The sequence below is a fragment of the Siphateles boraxobius genome, unplaced genomic scaffold (assembly GCF_051911475.1).
Source record: "Siphateles boraxobius isolate OS27281-9 unplaced genomic scaffold, OSU_SipBor_1 1, whole genome shotgun sequence".
Taxonomy (NCBI): domain Eukaryota; kingdom Metazoa; phylum Chordata; class Actinopteri; order Cypriniformes; family Leuciscidae; genus Siphateles; species Siphateles boraxobius.
In genome coordinates, this window is record NW_027508699.1 from 7,507,501 (window position 1) to 7,522,237 (window position 14,737).

Sequence of the window (14,737 nt, forward strand, 5' to 3'; positions counted from 1 at the left end):
AGGATTCTAGTAATCTGTATAATTCTTGTTCAGTTAAATATGCTTTTTATGATTTGTGTTAAGCTTGTCAGTCAGTCGTACCTGTAGGTAAAGAGTACCGGTAAGGAGAATACTGAATACTCCTCCTGTGGCGCTCACTCCAGTCACAGTCTCGAGAGACCTGCATCATTATAAACACATTAATCATGGTTTGGGACTCATTTGCTTGACTGAATGTGAGGTTTTATAATAACAGTTGAAACGGTCAGTGCTATTTATGATCATGGACCATTACTACTCACACATTACTCTGACAAAGAGACTCTATGCATATGGAGGTCTTGACACTGTCTCTCTGCCTGGTATTAGGCTTCTTCTGAGACTCATTGGATTCTAAGAAAACACAAACACAGATACATGATGCAAAGTTAAAGGGATTGTGACAGGCAAACTCCATTCTCAGTAGTACAGACACCCCACCCCTGTTCCACTGAGCTTTATCTAAGGGACAGACTGTTGGAAGGGACACATTCACCACACACTCTCTAAGAGACAGCATGATGCAATCAGGAATAAGGCATTGCATGTGCTTCAGCTTGCAGAATTATGCTATGAAGCTTATCTTTTATATTTCTATGTGTCTAAAAGGTAGGGTCGTAGAATTTAATAGGGATGCCATGAACGTCTCAACCAATATCCAGTGCCCACTGATTTGTCCCTAGCAATAATTTCGATCAAACATTTATATATATACATTTTATTTATATATAACCACTGTTGTCCTATTGTGTCATGTTCTTTTTATGTATTATTTTATTTAACCAGGAAATGTCTCATTGTGATTAAAAATCTCTTACAGGAGCGTTCTGTGAAAAGTGCACAGTTCCTGGTACACAAACGGTTAATAGATCTGTGTCCCGCCTCCCGAACCCATATCGCTAATCCGATTGGCTTTGTTTTTTCTTCCTAACTTGTGAGAGGCCGTAGCTACATTTGGTTGTGCGAAGAGGAAAAACTGCGAAAGGGAGAAATCAACAGTTCTGGCACGAAAATACCATGTCACAAATCGTGTCACATATTGAATCAGGGACAGTGCATTTTATATATATATATATATATCCTGCCAAATCATGTTTCTATTTAAATCTAGTGTTTTGCACAGGTTTCTGTGAGGGTACTGTTTAGGGGTGGGGCTTGGTCTGTTGAAGGCTTGGTCTTGTCCCGTTTGATCAAGTTGAAACCCTTGTCAGGCTGCTTTTAGTCATCCTAGTCTCATCAGCTGAGGCTGAAAGAAGTTTCAGTGCTCTTAGGAGACTGAAAACATGGCCCAGAACAAGAAGGGCACAAGTGAGACTTAACAGTATTGCTGTGTGCTATGTCCACATGGACAAACTGGACAATATTGATGTGAAACAAATATACCAACAGTTCATTTCTGTTAATGACAGATGTAGACATGTATTTAGCTTCTTAAAAAAGCATGGAACAAGACAGTACAGAGTACTGAACAGAGTCAAGTCTCTGTTAAACTGCCTCCTTGTCTTTATTAGTTACCTGTAACATAACAGAATTAATTCATTAACATACTGTTAAGGCCAATATAGACTAAAAACCTGAATACATTGTCATATTAATTTCCATTGTCATATTAATCCTCAGCTTCCGGGGATGTTGTCCTAGTATGTGGCTGATAACGACCATGGTGACAAACAGGTGGGGAAAGGAAGATGAACTGAGGTGGCTTAGGCGGGACAGAAAGCCTCCCTGGTGTTACTGGCAATACAGGAAGCAAGGGAGGATCGCCCTCCATGGCCCTGCCTGGCCTAGCCATCACTGGACTCTGGTCAGGTGCTGGAGCCATCACTGGACTCTGGTCAAGGGGCTGGAGCCATCACTGGACTCTGGTCAAGGGGCTGGAGCCATCACTGGACTCTGGTCAAGGGGCTGGAGCCATCACTGGACTCTGGTCAAGGGGCTGGAGCCATCACTGGACTCTGGTCAAGGGGCTGGAGCCATCACTGGACTCTGGTCAAGGGGCTGGAGCCATCACTGGACTCTGGTCAAGGGGCTGGAGCCATCACTGGACTCTGGTCAAGGGGCTGGAGCCATCACTGGACTCTGGTCAAGGGGCTGGAGCCATCACTGGACTCTGGTCAAGGGGCTGGAGCCATCACTGGACTCTGGTCAAGGGGCTGGAGCCATCACTGGACTGTGGTCAAGGGGCTGGAGCCATCACTGGACTCTGGTCAAGGGGCTGGAGCCATCACTGGACTCTGGTCAAGGGGCTGGAGCCATCACTGGACTCTGGTCAAGGGGCTGGAGCCATCACTGGACTCTGGTCAAGGGAATGGAGCCATCACTGGACTCTGGTCAAGGGGCTGGAGCCATCACTGGACTCTGGTCAAGGGGCTGGAGCCATCACTGGACTCTGGTCAAGGGGCTGGAGCCATCACTGGACTCTGGTCAAGGGGCTGGAGCCATCACTGGACTCTGGTCAAGGGGCTGGAGCCATCACTGGACTCTGGTCAGGGGCTGGAGCCATCACTGGACTCTGGTCAGGGGCTGGAGCCATCACTGGACTCTGGTCAGGGGCTGGAGCCATCACTGGACTCTGGTCAAGGGGCTGGAGCCATCACTGGACTCTGGTCAAGGGGCTGGAGCCATCACTGGACTCTGGTCAGGGGCTGGAGCCATCACTGGACTCTGGTCAGGGGCTGGAGCCATCACTGGACTCTGGTCAGGGGCTGGAGCCATCACTGGACTCTGGTCAGGGGCTGGAGCCATCACTGGACTCTGGTCAGGGGCTGGAGCCATCACTGGACTCTGGTCAGGGGCTGGAGCCATCACTGGACTCTGGTCAGGGGCTGGAGCCATCACTGGACTCTGGTCAGGGGCTGGAGCCATCACTGGACTCTGGTCAGGGGCTGGAGCCATCACTGGACTCTGGTCAGGGGCTTGAGCCATCACTGGACTCTGGTCAGGGGCTGGAGCCATCACTGGACTCTAGTCAGGGGCTGAAGCCATCACTGGACACTGGTCAGGGGCTGGAGCCATCACTGGACTTTGGTCAGGGGCTGAAGCCATCACTGGACACTGGTCAGGGGCTGGAGCCATCCCTGGACTTTGGTCAGGGGCTGGTGCCATCACTGGACTATGGTCAGGGGCTGGTGCCATCAGAATCAGAATCACTTTATTGCAAAGTAGTGCTTTCACACACAAGGAATGTGCTTCGGTAACAAGATGCTACCATGGCTGCTATAATCAGCGCCAATCTTGAGAAAAATACAGCATGACATGAGGAGAGGTGAGCAGAAAAAAAGGCGACCCCCAGACTATGCTCCTGTAAGGAGTACAGTCTGCGAACAGGAAAAAACACCTCAGCAACATTAGCACATAAACAGTACAATCTACAACATGAACAAGACATTGCAATACGTGTGGGGTGTAGGGGATGGAGATTAGTGTCACTGCAGTGCTCTTCCGGGAGACTTGTTGTTCCAAGAGCGGCCTTGGCCAAGGCCAGTGCTGGTAGGGGGGTGCCGAAACAGATAAGATTGGGATTGTTTGGTCTTCGGGAGAGTAGCCGCATTCAATTTACACAGGCTATTCTCCTGGTCCATTTTGGTCTCTGAAATGATCCATTTGCCTTTGCAAAGCTGTTAGCTTCTCCATGATGTTATCCATATTGTGGTTCATAGACCCAGTCTGAGTGCTGACAGCTCTGCCCACCGCTTCAATCATGACGGGCACCCTCGCGGGGCTTTGGACAGCTGTCACCGCTGCTTAATTCCTTGATAAACCAGGGCAATGCCTAATTCAATCAGCAGAAGACCTGTTATCATGGTGCCGAATAGGTAGATATCTTCAACGTCCTCAACGTAAAGAGCTGCCAGACACAAGACCCGCCACCTCTCTCACGCATCCATCGTGTAGCCAGGTGCGAACGTCCCGGCAGGGCAGTCAGGTTCCCCCGAACCCAAACTTCTCGTTGAGAAGATGGTGTCAATTGCGTTGAGAGACCAGTTGATCAAATCCATAATTTCTTGGTTTTGGAGAGCAGTGCTGCGAGAGCCTCTCAAAGTACAAGACAGTAGACTAGACGTGACGAGAGAAGCAAAGCAGGAGAGGTAAGGAGAGGGAGAGAAAATGCGACCGCCTTCGTTGAGAGCCAGGAGGGAAAGTGTCTATCACTGGACTATGGTCAGGGGTTTCAGTGGATGTGTGTGTGGCCCAAACAGCAGCAACATAAATGGAAAGGACCACCTCTTCGATCCCACCAGGGCAGACAGGAAGGGCAGGCTCTGGAATTCCACTCACTGGAAAGGACGGTGGAATTTCACTCACTGGAACAGACTCTGGAATTTCACACACTGGAACAGGCTTGAAATCTTCTCTAACTGGAACGGACTCGGGAACTTCTCTCACTGGAATGGACTCGGGAACTACCTCTCACTGGAACGGACTCTGGAATTTGTTTCACTGGGACGGACTCTGGAATTTCTCTCACTGGAACGAATTCGGGAACTTCACACACTGAAACAGGCGTGGGAATTTCCCTCACTGGGATGGACTCAGTACACGAGATCCACAGGTGGCCAGCACCCACTCAATGAAGTCTGCAAAGGTCCCCCGAGGACCATCAATGGGTAGGAGTGCCCTTGTCTGCTCAGCAAGGCTGGCGTGGTAAAATACCTTTAAGCATTCAGAAAACGACGTCAGGCGTGCCTGTTGTTGTAAAAATTCCTTGTGTTGTCCTTAAGGGTTATTCCTTGCTGTTCAAGACAGAAGGAAGTTCTAGTTGGACTGCTGGCAAGCCAATACCTTAGTATTTGTCCAAGTCTTGTGTTCTGTCACGGTATGTGGCTGATAATAAAGCGCACAACAAGGAATTAAACAAAAGTCTTTTAATTGAATAATAAACAGGAGACGACAGAGGAGAAACACAACCACATTACTCAGACATTAACAATGCAAAACAAGGAATTAACTGAAACAGAGGGCTTAAATACAGAGCAAGCAGAAGGAGAAACTAACTAGACACACCTGAACTGAGGAACCTAATCAATTAGTGACCATGGTGACAATCATTTGATTTCAAAATCAAACCTACGCCCTTGCTAAATGGAACAACTTAATTACCTGCCAGTGCTTATTGTTTAGCTTAAAGTTACATCCATTCCTTGCATACTGCTACATATGCAAATAAACAATGTGTCAAATGAGTTGGATGCCTAAAAACAGAATATATCCATGATTTAGTACTACTTAATAAAGATCCACTTTTGCAGAGTTTAGCTCAAACCCTAATCAAACACAAGCTAATCAAGGTCTTCAAGATTACTAGAAAGCTACAGGGAACTCAGTTTGAACAGGGTTGGAGCTAAACTCCAGAAATAAGAACCCCTGCTGTATGACATACTGTGTCCATGGACACCAATGTGCAACGCGTGGACACTATCTCATAAGGCCACAAGAACATGTCAGTAAAGGCAAAAGAAGATCCAGCTACTATATTGTGTGTGCTGAGGAGTAGTTATAGCTTGTTTCTGCAAAAATAGTACTGTTGTGTAGAAACTAACTAGCCAGCTAGCTAACATGTAATATAGACAGTTAAAACAGCAACCCTCAATGACCTCTGGGGAATCACCATTTGTAAAAAAACAAAGAAATCTGAAACTCTCAACAATTTACATTCAAAAAGGGAAAGCCCCAGATCCTGTGCCAAAACAAGATACCACAAACCACAATGGTAGATTAGTTGCTCATATGACTTTTTTTCTTCTGATATACGTTTTTCTGGAAATTATTCTTACTGTCTTGGATCCTATCTGATATGGTGATCAGCCATAAGCATGTGGTTTCTTTAAACCATCCGATTCATCTGCACAGAAGTGAAGTGCTGAACCACAACTTACTTTAAAGAACTACTCTGTAAGTAACACACAATTTTATGTTCAACCACAGATGGCAATAGAGAGACTAAAGTGCATAGCGTAGCTTTGAGGTATTAATATATACCCTTTAGGGCAGGGATGGACAACTCTGAAACTGGAGGGCAATGTTCAGCTCCATGCCAAATCAAACACACCTGTCTATTTTCAAGTAATCCTTGAAGACTTTGGTTAGATTTTTCAGGTGTGTTATACTACAGATGGAGCTAGTCTAAAAGACATTCTTTTTTTCACAATCTGACAATATAAAGAAAGCACTTAGTATACAGATATTTAGATGCAATCTAAGGGACTTTTTTAAGGAATTTTAAGGACTTTTTAAGTTTTAGAGCTGGTGATGTCGATTTTCTCTCAAAAGCACAATGCGCAGAGCAAGTTTTAATATAAACTAAGGCTGTTACCATATTTTCAAGTTGAGGAGCATGAAGTTTAACCATAGTTTATCCATATTGTTTGATAACAAGTCTGAATATTGGGTAGATTTTTGAACTACGTACCGAGTAGCAGACTAGCTGTGAGCTGATAGAACCCAGACACTGGAGCCGTGTACCGGCCACTGCTGGCATTAAAGCCCTGTCCTCTCTGATGAAACTGCTCTGTGTTTGAGGGCTGTTTGAGGAAAACACACAGAAATGGAATTATTGAATATGCCTTTGCCGATCTCATCCTTCACCAGCCCTTCTCCACTGCTTTGCCAGTCTGTTTCACCATCAGCCAACGCTAACATTGCTGCTAAACCAATATATCTAGAAGTTAGAGCTACTTCAGGTGGCAAAAGAAAGCCTAATTAAGAGATCAATTTAATTTCTAAGCTCTGGGGATGCTATATCATGGTTAATGGAGTAAATTGTTTCTAGTTTGAAAAGGATTTTAACCACTCACAGTGTTGAAGGGCTGGAGCTCCTGAAGACTGCGACGGTGGACCAGCAGGTTGTGGTGCAGTCGGCAACGGAAAGCCGTGGCCACACGAGGAGGTTGATCACAGAGCAAACAGTGAGCTCCTACCATCTCTGAGTTGAAAGAAAATAGCAGGATTGTAATGTTCCTTTGTCAAAAGCACAATTAAATCCCATCTGACTGCATTGTTTAACATTTGACAAGGTATAACTCAGTAGACTAGACACTCTCTCAGACACAGAAACACTGAAATACAGCCAGTGGTAAATGGTTGAGATTGTCTTTGATCGACTCTTGGCTGCAAATAAATTCATTAAACAATCTCACGGTGAATATAAAATGTAAATATTTGGAGTGTTTGAGTGCGTGTATAAGCAGACAGAGTGGATGGAAGTGTGAGGGAATGAGAATACTAGAATGTATAAGCATGCGGCGCCACTGCACTTTTCTGTGTGAATAAGAGCCTTTATGTTTTATATTGCTGTCAGAACAGCCTGCAGCTCACTGCACCAGAACACAAACAGACCTGTGTCTGCTTTGCTGGCAATGCTCCAACACTCATTCCACACACACATGCACACACACACACAAAATCTGGAATCCGTGGAATTCTTTGGCCAGGCCAAGTCAAATCCACGTCCTGGAAAATTACACCTATTAAGAGATCAGGCCAGCCCACAAACAGACTTGCAGCCGCCCTAACAAATGAGCATGACAACACACATCCCAAACATCAAGCAACGCTGAAAGTGATCTAGCTGAAACAAAAACACATACAGCTGTTAGACCAACAAAACCGACATATTCCAATGTTTAACAAACTCTTTGAAAGGTGTTGATGTCAAAACTTAGTACTTAATACCAGTATTACTAATTTGTGCACCTGCATCTGGAGTCTTTGTGTAGTTTGAATCCATCACTCTGAAAAAACTATTGCACAAATGCACTGAATCTTTAGATGGTGCACGGTATAGACCAAAGGGCAACCTACAACCTACAAAGTCACAATAGTGTTTATGAACTCTATGAACAGTGGTTGTCAATCCTGGTCCTGGAGACCCACCTCTCTGTACATTTTCCATGTCTCTTTTATCTGACACTTTCTCCTAACAAGCTGGTGATCTGAATCCACTTAACATATTGAATGTTAACATCTTGCTCAGGTCTGCCAGATGGATGTATAATGAGATTTCTTTTTGGTTCTGTATGGTACAATTGGTAATGGTGTGTGAATGGGCTTATGTCCAAAAATCCCAGCATACCTTTCAGCTTGACTTGGAAATCCTGTATCAACTCTGCATGATGAGGCAGTAGGGGGCCTGGAGGACCAGGAGGCCCCTGGGGACCAGGAGGGCCTGGTGGACCCGGAAGGCCATGCTAGACATGTAGAAAGTTCAAGTTACATTGCATAATTAGAGAAATCCATTTGAAGAGGTGAAAGATTAGACACTTTCTCATAGTAGACATGTTGTAACATAGGCCTCATTAGGTTTATTTGTGTGTGCTGTGCTAAATCTGTTCATACAGATGCACTTGACTTTATGAAGCCTTCGTTCAATAAATCAATGCACTTATTCTATGTATTAATAATATTCACATTTAACATGTTGTGCAAGTATCAGAGATTACCTTGGAGAGTTTTTTATTTCCTTTTGGTTTCTTATTTCCACCCTTGTTAGAGTTCTCCTTAAAGATTTTCCATGTCCTGTGGGGGCTCACGATGGTTATGTCAGAGGATACAGTCTCCTGTAAAAGTTAAGCATCTCAGGGCTTTAAACTACTGTATGCAAGCAAACTTTCACTACAGCAAATATGCAAACTCTTCCTGTAGAAAGGGATAGAAATAGTTTTTTTATCATTATACATATATCCTATCATTAGATCATTATACATATATCCTATCATATATATATATACACTTTAATTTATTTTGTATGTATATATCTCATAGTTATATATTAGTTATATATATATATATCAGCTAAAAAGAAACATCACTTTTTCAGGATACTGTATTTTTTTTAAAAACAAGCTTTTCAGATCATTACTGGAAAGGGTTTAAACAATGTTTTTCATGCTTGTTCAGTGAACCACAAACAATTACTGCATATGCACCTGTGGAACAGCCCTTAAGACACTAACAGTTTACAGGTGCTAGACAATTAAGATCACAGTTACAATAACTTAGGGTACTAAAGAGACTCTGAGAAGCACCAGGAGAAAGATGGCCAGAGTTCCCTGATCATCTGCGTGGACATGCCATAGTCCTGCTGAAGGAGGCATGAGGACTGCAGATGTGAACAGAACGATAAACTGCAATGTCCGTAATGTAAGAGGCCTAAGAGGCCAGTGTTAATGGGAGACAGGAAGGATAACTGATCTGACCGTTTTTGCACTGCCAAACCACATGTACCCATATGCAAGAACTGGTGCAAATTTGGTGCAGTCCATGAGATGAGATGCACTGTTGTATTAATGCAGCTGGTGACCGCTACACTTTTTTAAAGCTCATATATCTGTGAACTTTTTTCAGTATATGTCTCAATTGTTCAATCTTTTTATGATCCTACAAATAAGAAACTTAAGAAACTTGATGGAAAAAAAGTTGAAAGTGAGAGGACATTCCCTATTTTTGCTGAGTTTGTAAACAAGTTTACACTGAGTTTGTATAATTTTTTTTTACATAAATATTCCCTCATGTCTAATGGTTTTCACACCCATTAAGTAAAACTCAAAGACAGTGTCATTGTGTAAACCTTGACAGGTGTACATCAGGTGTGTGTTTGGCATTTGACTTACAGGGCTCTCAGTGCTGACTGTGTTGTTCTCCTCCTGGAGCTCCAGACTCTCCTCACTCTCTTGTGTGGTGCAGGCGGTCAGCAGTAAACTCAGCAGAAAGGCCAGCAGTGCCCCTCTTGCCCCTCTCGTCCCACGCCTGAGCTTCATCCTGCAGTGTCAGTAGGTAAACGTCTAACTCGCTCAACCCCTTCTTAATATCTCAATGCACAAGTTCCATTCCAAACCAGAGATGTGACCAGAAGTCCTGAGGGTAACGCAATGGAACCTGCCCTTAGAAAACAAGGATATCCAAAAAGTGGAGGTGAGAAATTAGAGTGCTGGTTTTTTAAAGTGCGAACAGAGTCCTTTTGCTGATAGTGGAACTTGATGATTTGGTCTGTGATCTACCAATGTTCTACTTTCATTTCCGGGGTGGTTTTTGAGATGGAGAAGAAAATCCGTCCTCAGATTAGTTCATGTTTTGATTGTCCTCAGCACGGAGAGTTCAGAGAGCCATGAGAGTTGTCCATAGGGCCTCACTACTCTTCTACCCATTCACAGTCAGTCTGTCCTCTGACGGCCAAGATTCTCTGTGCCTCCTGATTATAGTCTAAACTGTCTGAGCTTGAGTTATGGATGTTCAGCATGTGTGTTATAGTCACCCACTGTGTGTAGGTGTGTATTCCATAAATACATGCGTGTGGTTGTGTGAATGTATTTGTTGATTGTTAGTGTCTGTTGCTGAGTTGCGGTGTGATTACCTGTGATAAACCCTCTGTGTGTGGTATACTTAGTCTCTCTCTGTGGGTGGTATCTCCACTTCTTCTCTCTGTTTTAATAGTGTTTGATTGTCTTCTGCCTTTCCCTGGTGCCTTTGCACAGTTCCGTCTGTTTATATTTTCAGTAATTCCTCAGGGATGATATTTTTTTTTTGCCTGTCGAGGTCCCCTTTCCCTGGTTCCAGTTTATTCCACATCTGTCAGTGGCCCTCTCAGAAAGGATTTTTTCTGTTTTGAAGGGCTCCTTTTCACGCTCCTCTTTTTAGCTTCCTCTCAGACCAGACTCCTCCTCCTTTTCTAGTTTATCCACTCCTCCTGATATCTGCCGCTGAATCTTGACCTGTCACTTTGTCTCTCTTCAGCCTCCATGCTATTTATATGAACTCTCAATTTATCTGATCTCTCTCTGTCTCCTACACTGAGTTCCTTGGTCCCTTCTTTCGTTTGTCTTGTGTTTAGCTCATTCGTTTGTCTCTGCCAGCCCTTTCTCTCTCCGTCATCCTCAGCTTCAGGGTCCTAGTGCCTCTTTAATGGGTTTATACTGTGGTCAGAGATGCTCGGAGATTATTTCCAGTGATGGAAATCTAACAAATTTAAAAGATCAGAAATGTGACAAAGATAGTGTTAATTTAGAGTCTATCCTAAACTTGCAAGCAGTGAGAGACATTTGGGTGTGGCAAAAATGTGCATTGCAGATATGCAAAAATGTACTGTGAAAAATGATGACAGTTGAGATGAAAGTTGCACACTTTCTTGTAGCAAACCACCACACCTCTCTTTTTATCAGTCTTCTGCTCTTGCTTTTTCCTGGCTGAGAGTACAGCATCTGTGTGGTTTTAGACTAGACCACAACTGGGCATGAAACTAATGAAGCTTTAAAAATGCTGGAGTCTGTGAGACTAATTAAATGTCATTATTTTCAAAATTCATACAAGGGATTATTGGCACAGTCTTTAGGCAAATTCGTTTAACCCTCTGGGCCTCTTCGTGTGTCAGTAAAAAATGACCGAAATGTTTTTTATTTTTTATTTCAATGGAATGAATGTACTATATTTTAATTTAATAATGTTTTTATTTAATATTTTGTATTTTTAGGGGATTTTATTGTACTAAATTATATTTACGCTGCATTTATAATCCATTTATTCACTTTTTGAGCATAGACCTGAAAATTAAATTTCCAACTTAAACTGTCGTAAATCTTGAATGCTTTAGAGCGCAGACTTAAGTTTGATCTCTTTTCAAAGACGACACTTGCCAGATTATTGCTGAAGTGAAAAAAGTTTTAAAAAGTGAACCTATAAAAGAGTTACAGAATTTTACGTTTATTGTTCTGAATTTTTTTATATGAAATATATATTTTCAAAAACATGTTCTACTCGAAAACTGTGAGAAAATCAAAGCCATAAATCTAAACAACTCTCATACCATAAATGAGCCTGATATCTCAAAAAATGAGCTTTCAGTACGATTTTGTTTGGCCGCAGTACCAAAAGTTTCCACTAGATGAAATTCGTCTCCCATTCATTTCCAATGCGCACATTTTTGACCGTGAGGAGCACTAGTGTAACTATTTTTTTAAGGACCATTTAACCCGTTCGAATCATGTCCATGATTTACATTTTTTTTTCACATAGGCAAGTGCCAAAACCTTTAAAGTTTTGTACCATTCCGATGAAGAAAAAAATTCTTAAAAAAACGAATGTAAAATTCTTCGGTCGAAAATGACCGAAGAGCACCAGAGCAATCAGGACAATCATCACAGTATTTGCCATCCTGGATCAATGTGTTTTGAGTAAAGTATAGAATAGAGGCAATTTTAAATGATTTAATTAGAGCCACTGCTGCAAATCATTAAAGTATGCACTGAAAAGTAAAAAAATATATACACTTACTTCATCAAACAACATAGACAATGCTATCTAAATGGTTTTGGAAATAGAAGTTTGCAGTCAGAGAAAGGTAAGTAGAAGCTGTCTGCATAATTAAGTCCTGGATAAGAGGATTTGAGGTCACTAGTCCTGTTCTGTAAAGACTTTCTCAGTATTACCAAATCTCATCAGACAATCTCAATATCCTGTACACAGAAAGACTTCTCAGATGGCTAAAAGAGGCCCGGAAAAGATGTTTCGGAAAGGTTTCATGTCCCTGTAATGAATATGCTCTATAACCTCATTTGAGAAACAGCTCCACTTGAACTTGAACTGCTGTAATTCTGTTGTCAGAGCGGGTGAGTACAAAAGCCTCAATATATAGGCTAGCACTATGCTTATATAACATTATGTCACCATGTTTTAAGTCATCTGAACTGTGAATTATACTCACTGTACTTTCAGTATTAAAACATGGAGCAGGACGATGTTTCGCCACTGCAGCACTTTGTGGTGGCGAAGAGGACAATCAGTGCTATGTTTCAACAGCTGTTGGAGTATGTTAGAGAGGGATCTGATTTTGTAGAGGGTAAGATGAAATGATTAACTATTGCATTTGTGATTGATCAATATTTTGTTCTTTTATTGTTTCAATTATATATATTTAGTAATTAGTCTATTTAATTTACAAAAAGGCACCATGTTTTTGTTAGGGTTTTTTTACATTTGAGAACACTAGTGAAAATGCTTCAGTTTTGGCTTTTTATCATTTGATGTGCATAGTTTTCTTCATTACAAATGATAGGATCGGCATAACATTAAGTAAAATGTTTGTTGTTACGAAGGACATCTTATGCTTTAGTAGGAGCAAGGACAAAGAGTTTATTTTATGCGATAACGTTCCATTGTTTAAACTTTCCAAAATCGTTAAACTTAATTTGTAACTTAGATTTAGATTAGGTTAGATTTAAAATCCCAGCATTTTACATGAAGCCATTGTATACTTTTGGACTTTTGACAATATCTATTTAGACTCATAATATGGTTGCAACATGTAAATACTATGGTTTCTTAGTATGGAAATTATTTAGTACCATGATATATATTAAAGCACCATGGTATTTATGCTAAGCCTTATGCTAAAATGCTTTAAATCATTTTTTCACATCAAAACACTATAGTCCATACTGTCATGGGTTAGCATGTGTCCAAGAGACACAGAATGAACGATAATATAAGACTTTAATGAACACAGAGAAGAACATAACACCAATAACATAACTTTAACAAGAGACAAAGGACAGAGATGAACTGAAGGCTTAAAGGCCCAGAAAAGTACCTTGAAATGCGCAGCATTATTCAATGTGTTGACGTAATTTCCACTGAAACGGGAAGACAGGATGGGACAAATCGAACAGCTCCTCCCCTTTAAAAAATAGCCAATAGCAGGAAAGCAGGAAGCAGGAAATAGTTTACTTAATAGTTTAGTTTATCAAGTCAAGTCACATTCATTTATATAGCGCTTTTTACAATACAGATTGTTTCAAAGCAGCTTTACAGAGATAACAGGAAAATAATGCAACAAAGATTGTTTTGGATGTACAGCAGATCTAGATGAAAGTCATTGTCTAGCTTAAGTAAATTTTTAATTGATTAATTTCTGTTGTAAAAATCATTAGTTATTAACTTAGGGGCCGGATACACTTTAATGAGTTTTAATGCGTTTATCACAGCTTGGCCAGAGCCGCTGAGCTCGGTAAAGCTGACGTTTCCTCCTAATCTCTAACCGTTTCTCCTAATCTCCTCCATATTGATTTAAATATATCATCTTGTGCAGAATTCAAATATGTTTTCTGGTCCCGCTCAGTCCTATCGTGTCTCTGGACCAGAGCAGACTGTGTGCGCTGCAACGGTCGTGAAACCAGACTTCAATCGCCCCAACGAAAATTATATTTACACAGTCTGAATCGTTCCCTATCCCCGATATAGTGCACTACGCCCCATTCACCATACAGAAAATAGTAAATCTGTGAACAATTGACCGGTTTCAGCCACAGCTTCAGCGTCTATTTATATTGTAAGGGACGGAGCTTCAGATTCTAGAGAGCATTTGATTTGACAGAAAATCTGATGAGAAACTGTGCAGAGTGATGTCACCAAAATCATTGAACGCTTATATCTTCTACATGCGAATTTTGTCATTGTTTTGGAGCACATTAGCTTAGATAACATTAAGGCTAGCATATTTATACTAAAAGACAAAAAACTTAAATTTAAATGCACAAAGGATGATAATCAATGAAACTAGGAACAGGTGTGTAACCAACAATAAACCATGACAATTAATGAATGACTTAAACTAAGGTAAACGGTGGCAATGAAAACTAAGACTGAATACTAAACAAGACAGAAACTAAACGTGTCAGTGACACATACCCCATAATAACGAAGCAAAAAAAAAAAAAAAGATTTCTAATAACTT

At 41.6% G+C, this 14,737-nt stretch overlaps 2 protein-coding genes across 3 annotated transcripts in view; one reads left to right on the top strand and one right to left on the bottom strand.

The window, feature by feature from the left end:
- Positions 1–14,737, bottom strand: part of LOC143697875 (erythroferrone) — a 20,728-nt gene that overhangs the window by 1,338 nt on the left and 4,653 nt on the right. For both annotated transcript variants that reach the window (XM_077194159.1, XM_077194170.1), the window contains 7 exons: positions 9,627–10,968; positions 8,457–8,573; positions 8,090–8,204; positions 6,813–6,940; positions 6,428–6,539; positions 282–372; positions 82–160 (listed from right to left, as the gene is read on the bottom strand). In XM_077194159.1, the coding sequence (XP_077050274.1) occupies positions 82–160; positions 282–372; positions 6,428–6,539; positions 6,813–6,940; positions 8,090–8,204; positions 8,457–8,573; positions 9,627–9,773 (789 nt within the window). In that variant the 5' untranslated portion in view covers positions 9,774–10,968. The remainder of the gene's footprint in view (positions 1–81; positions 161–281; positions 373–6,427; positions 6,540–6,812; positions 6,941–8,089; positions 8,205–8,456; positions 8,574–9,626; positions 10,969–14,737) is intronic.
- mfn1a (mitofusin 1a) overlaps positions 12,443–14,737 on the top strand; it is a 16,144-nt gene continuing 13,849 nt past the window's right edge. Inside the window, exons 1-2 of the mRNA XM_077194124.1 lie at positions 12,443–12,614; positions 12,721–12,844. Coding sequence (XP_077050239.1) covers positions 12,730–12,844 — 115 coding nt within the window. The 5' untranslated portion in view covers positions 12,443–12,614; positions 12,721–12,729. The remainder of the gene's footprint in view (positions 12,615–12,720; positions 12,845–14,737) is intronic.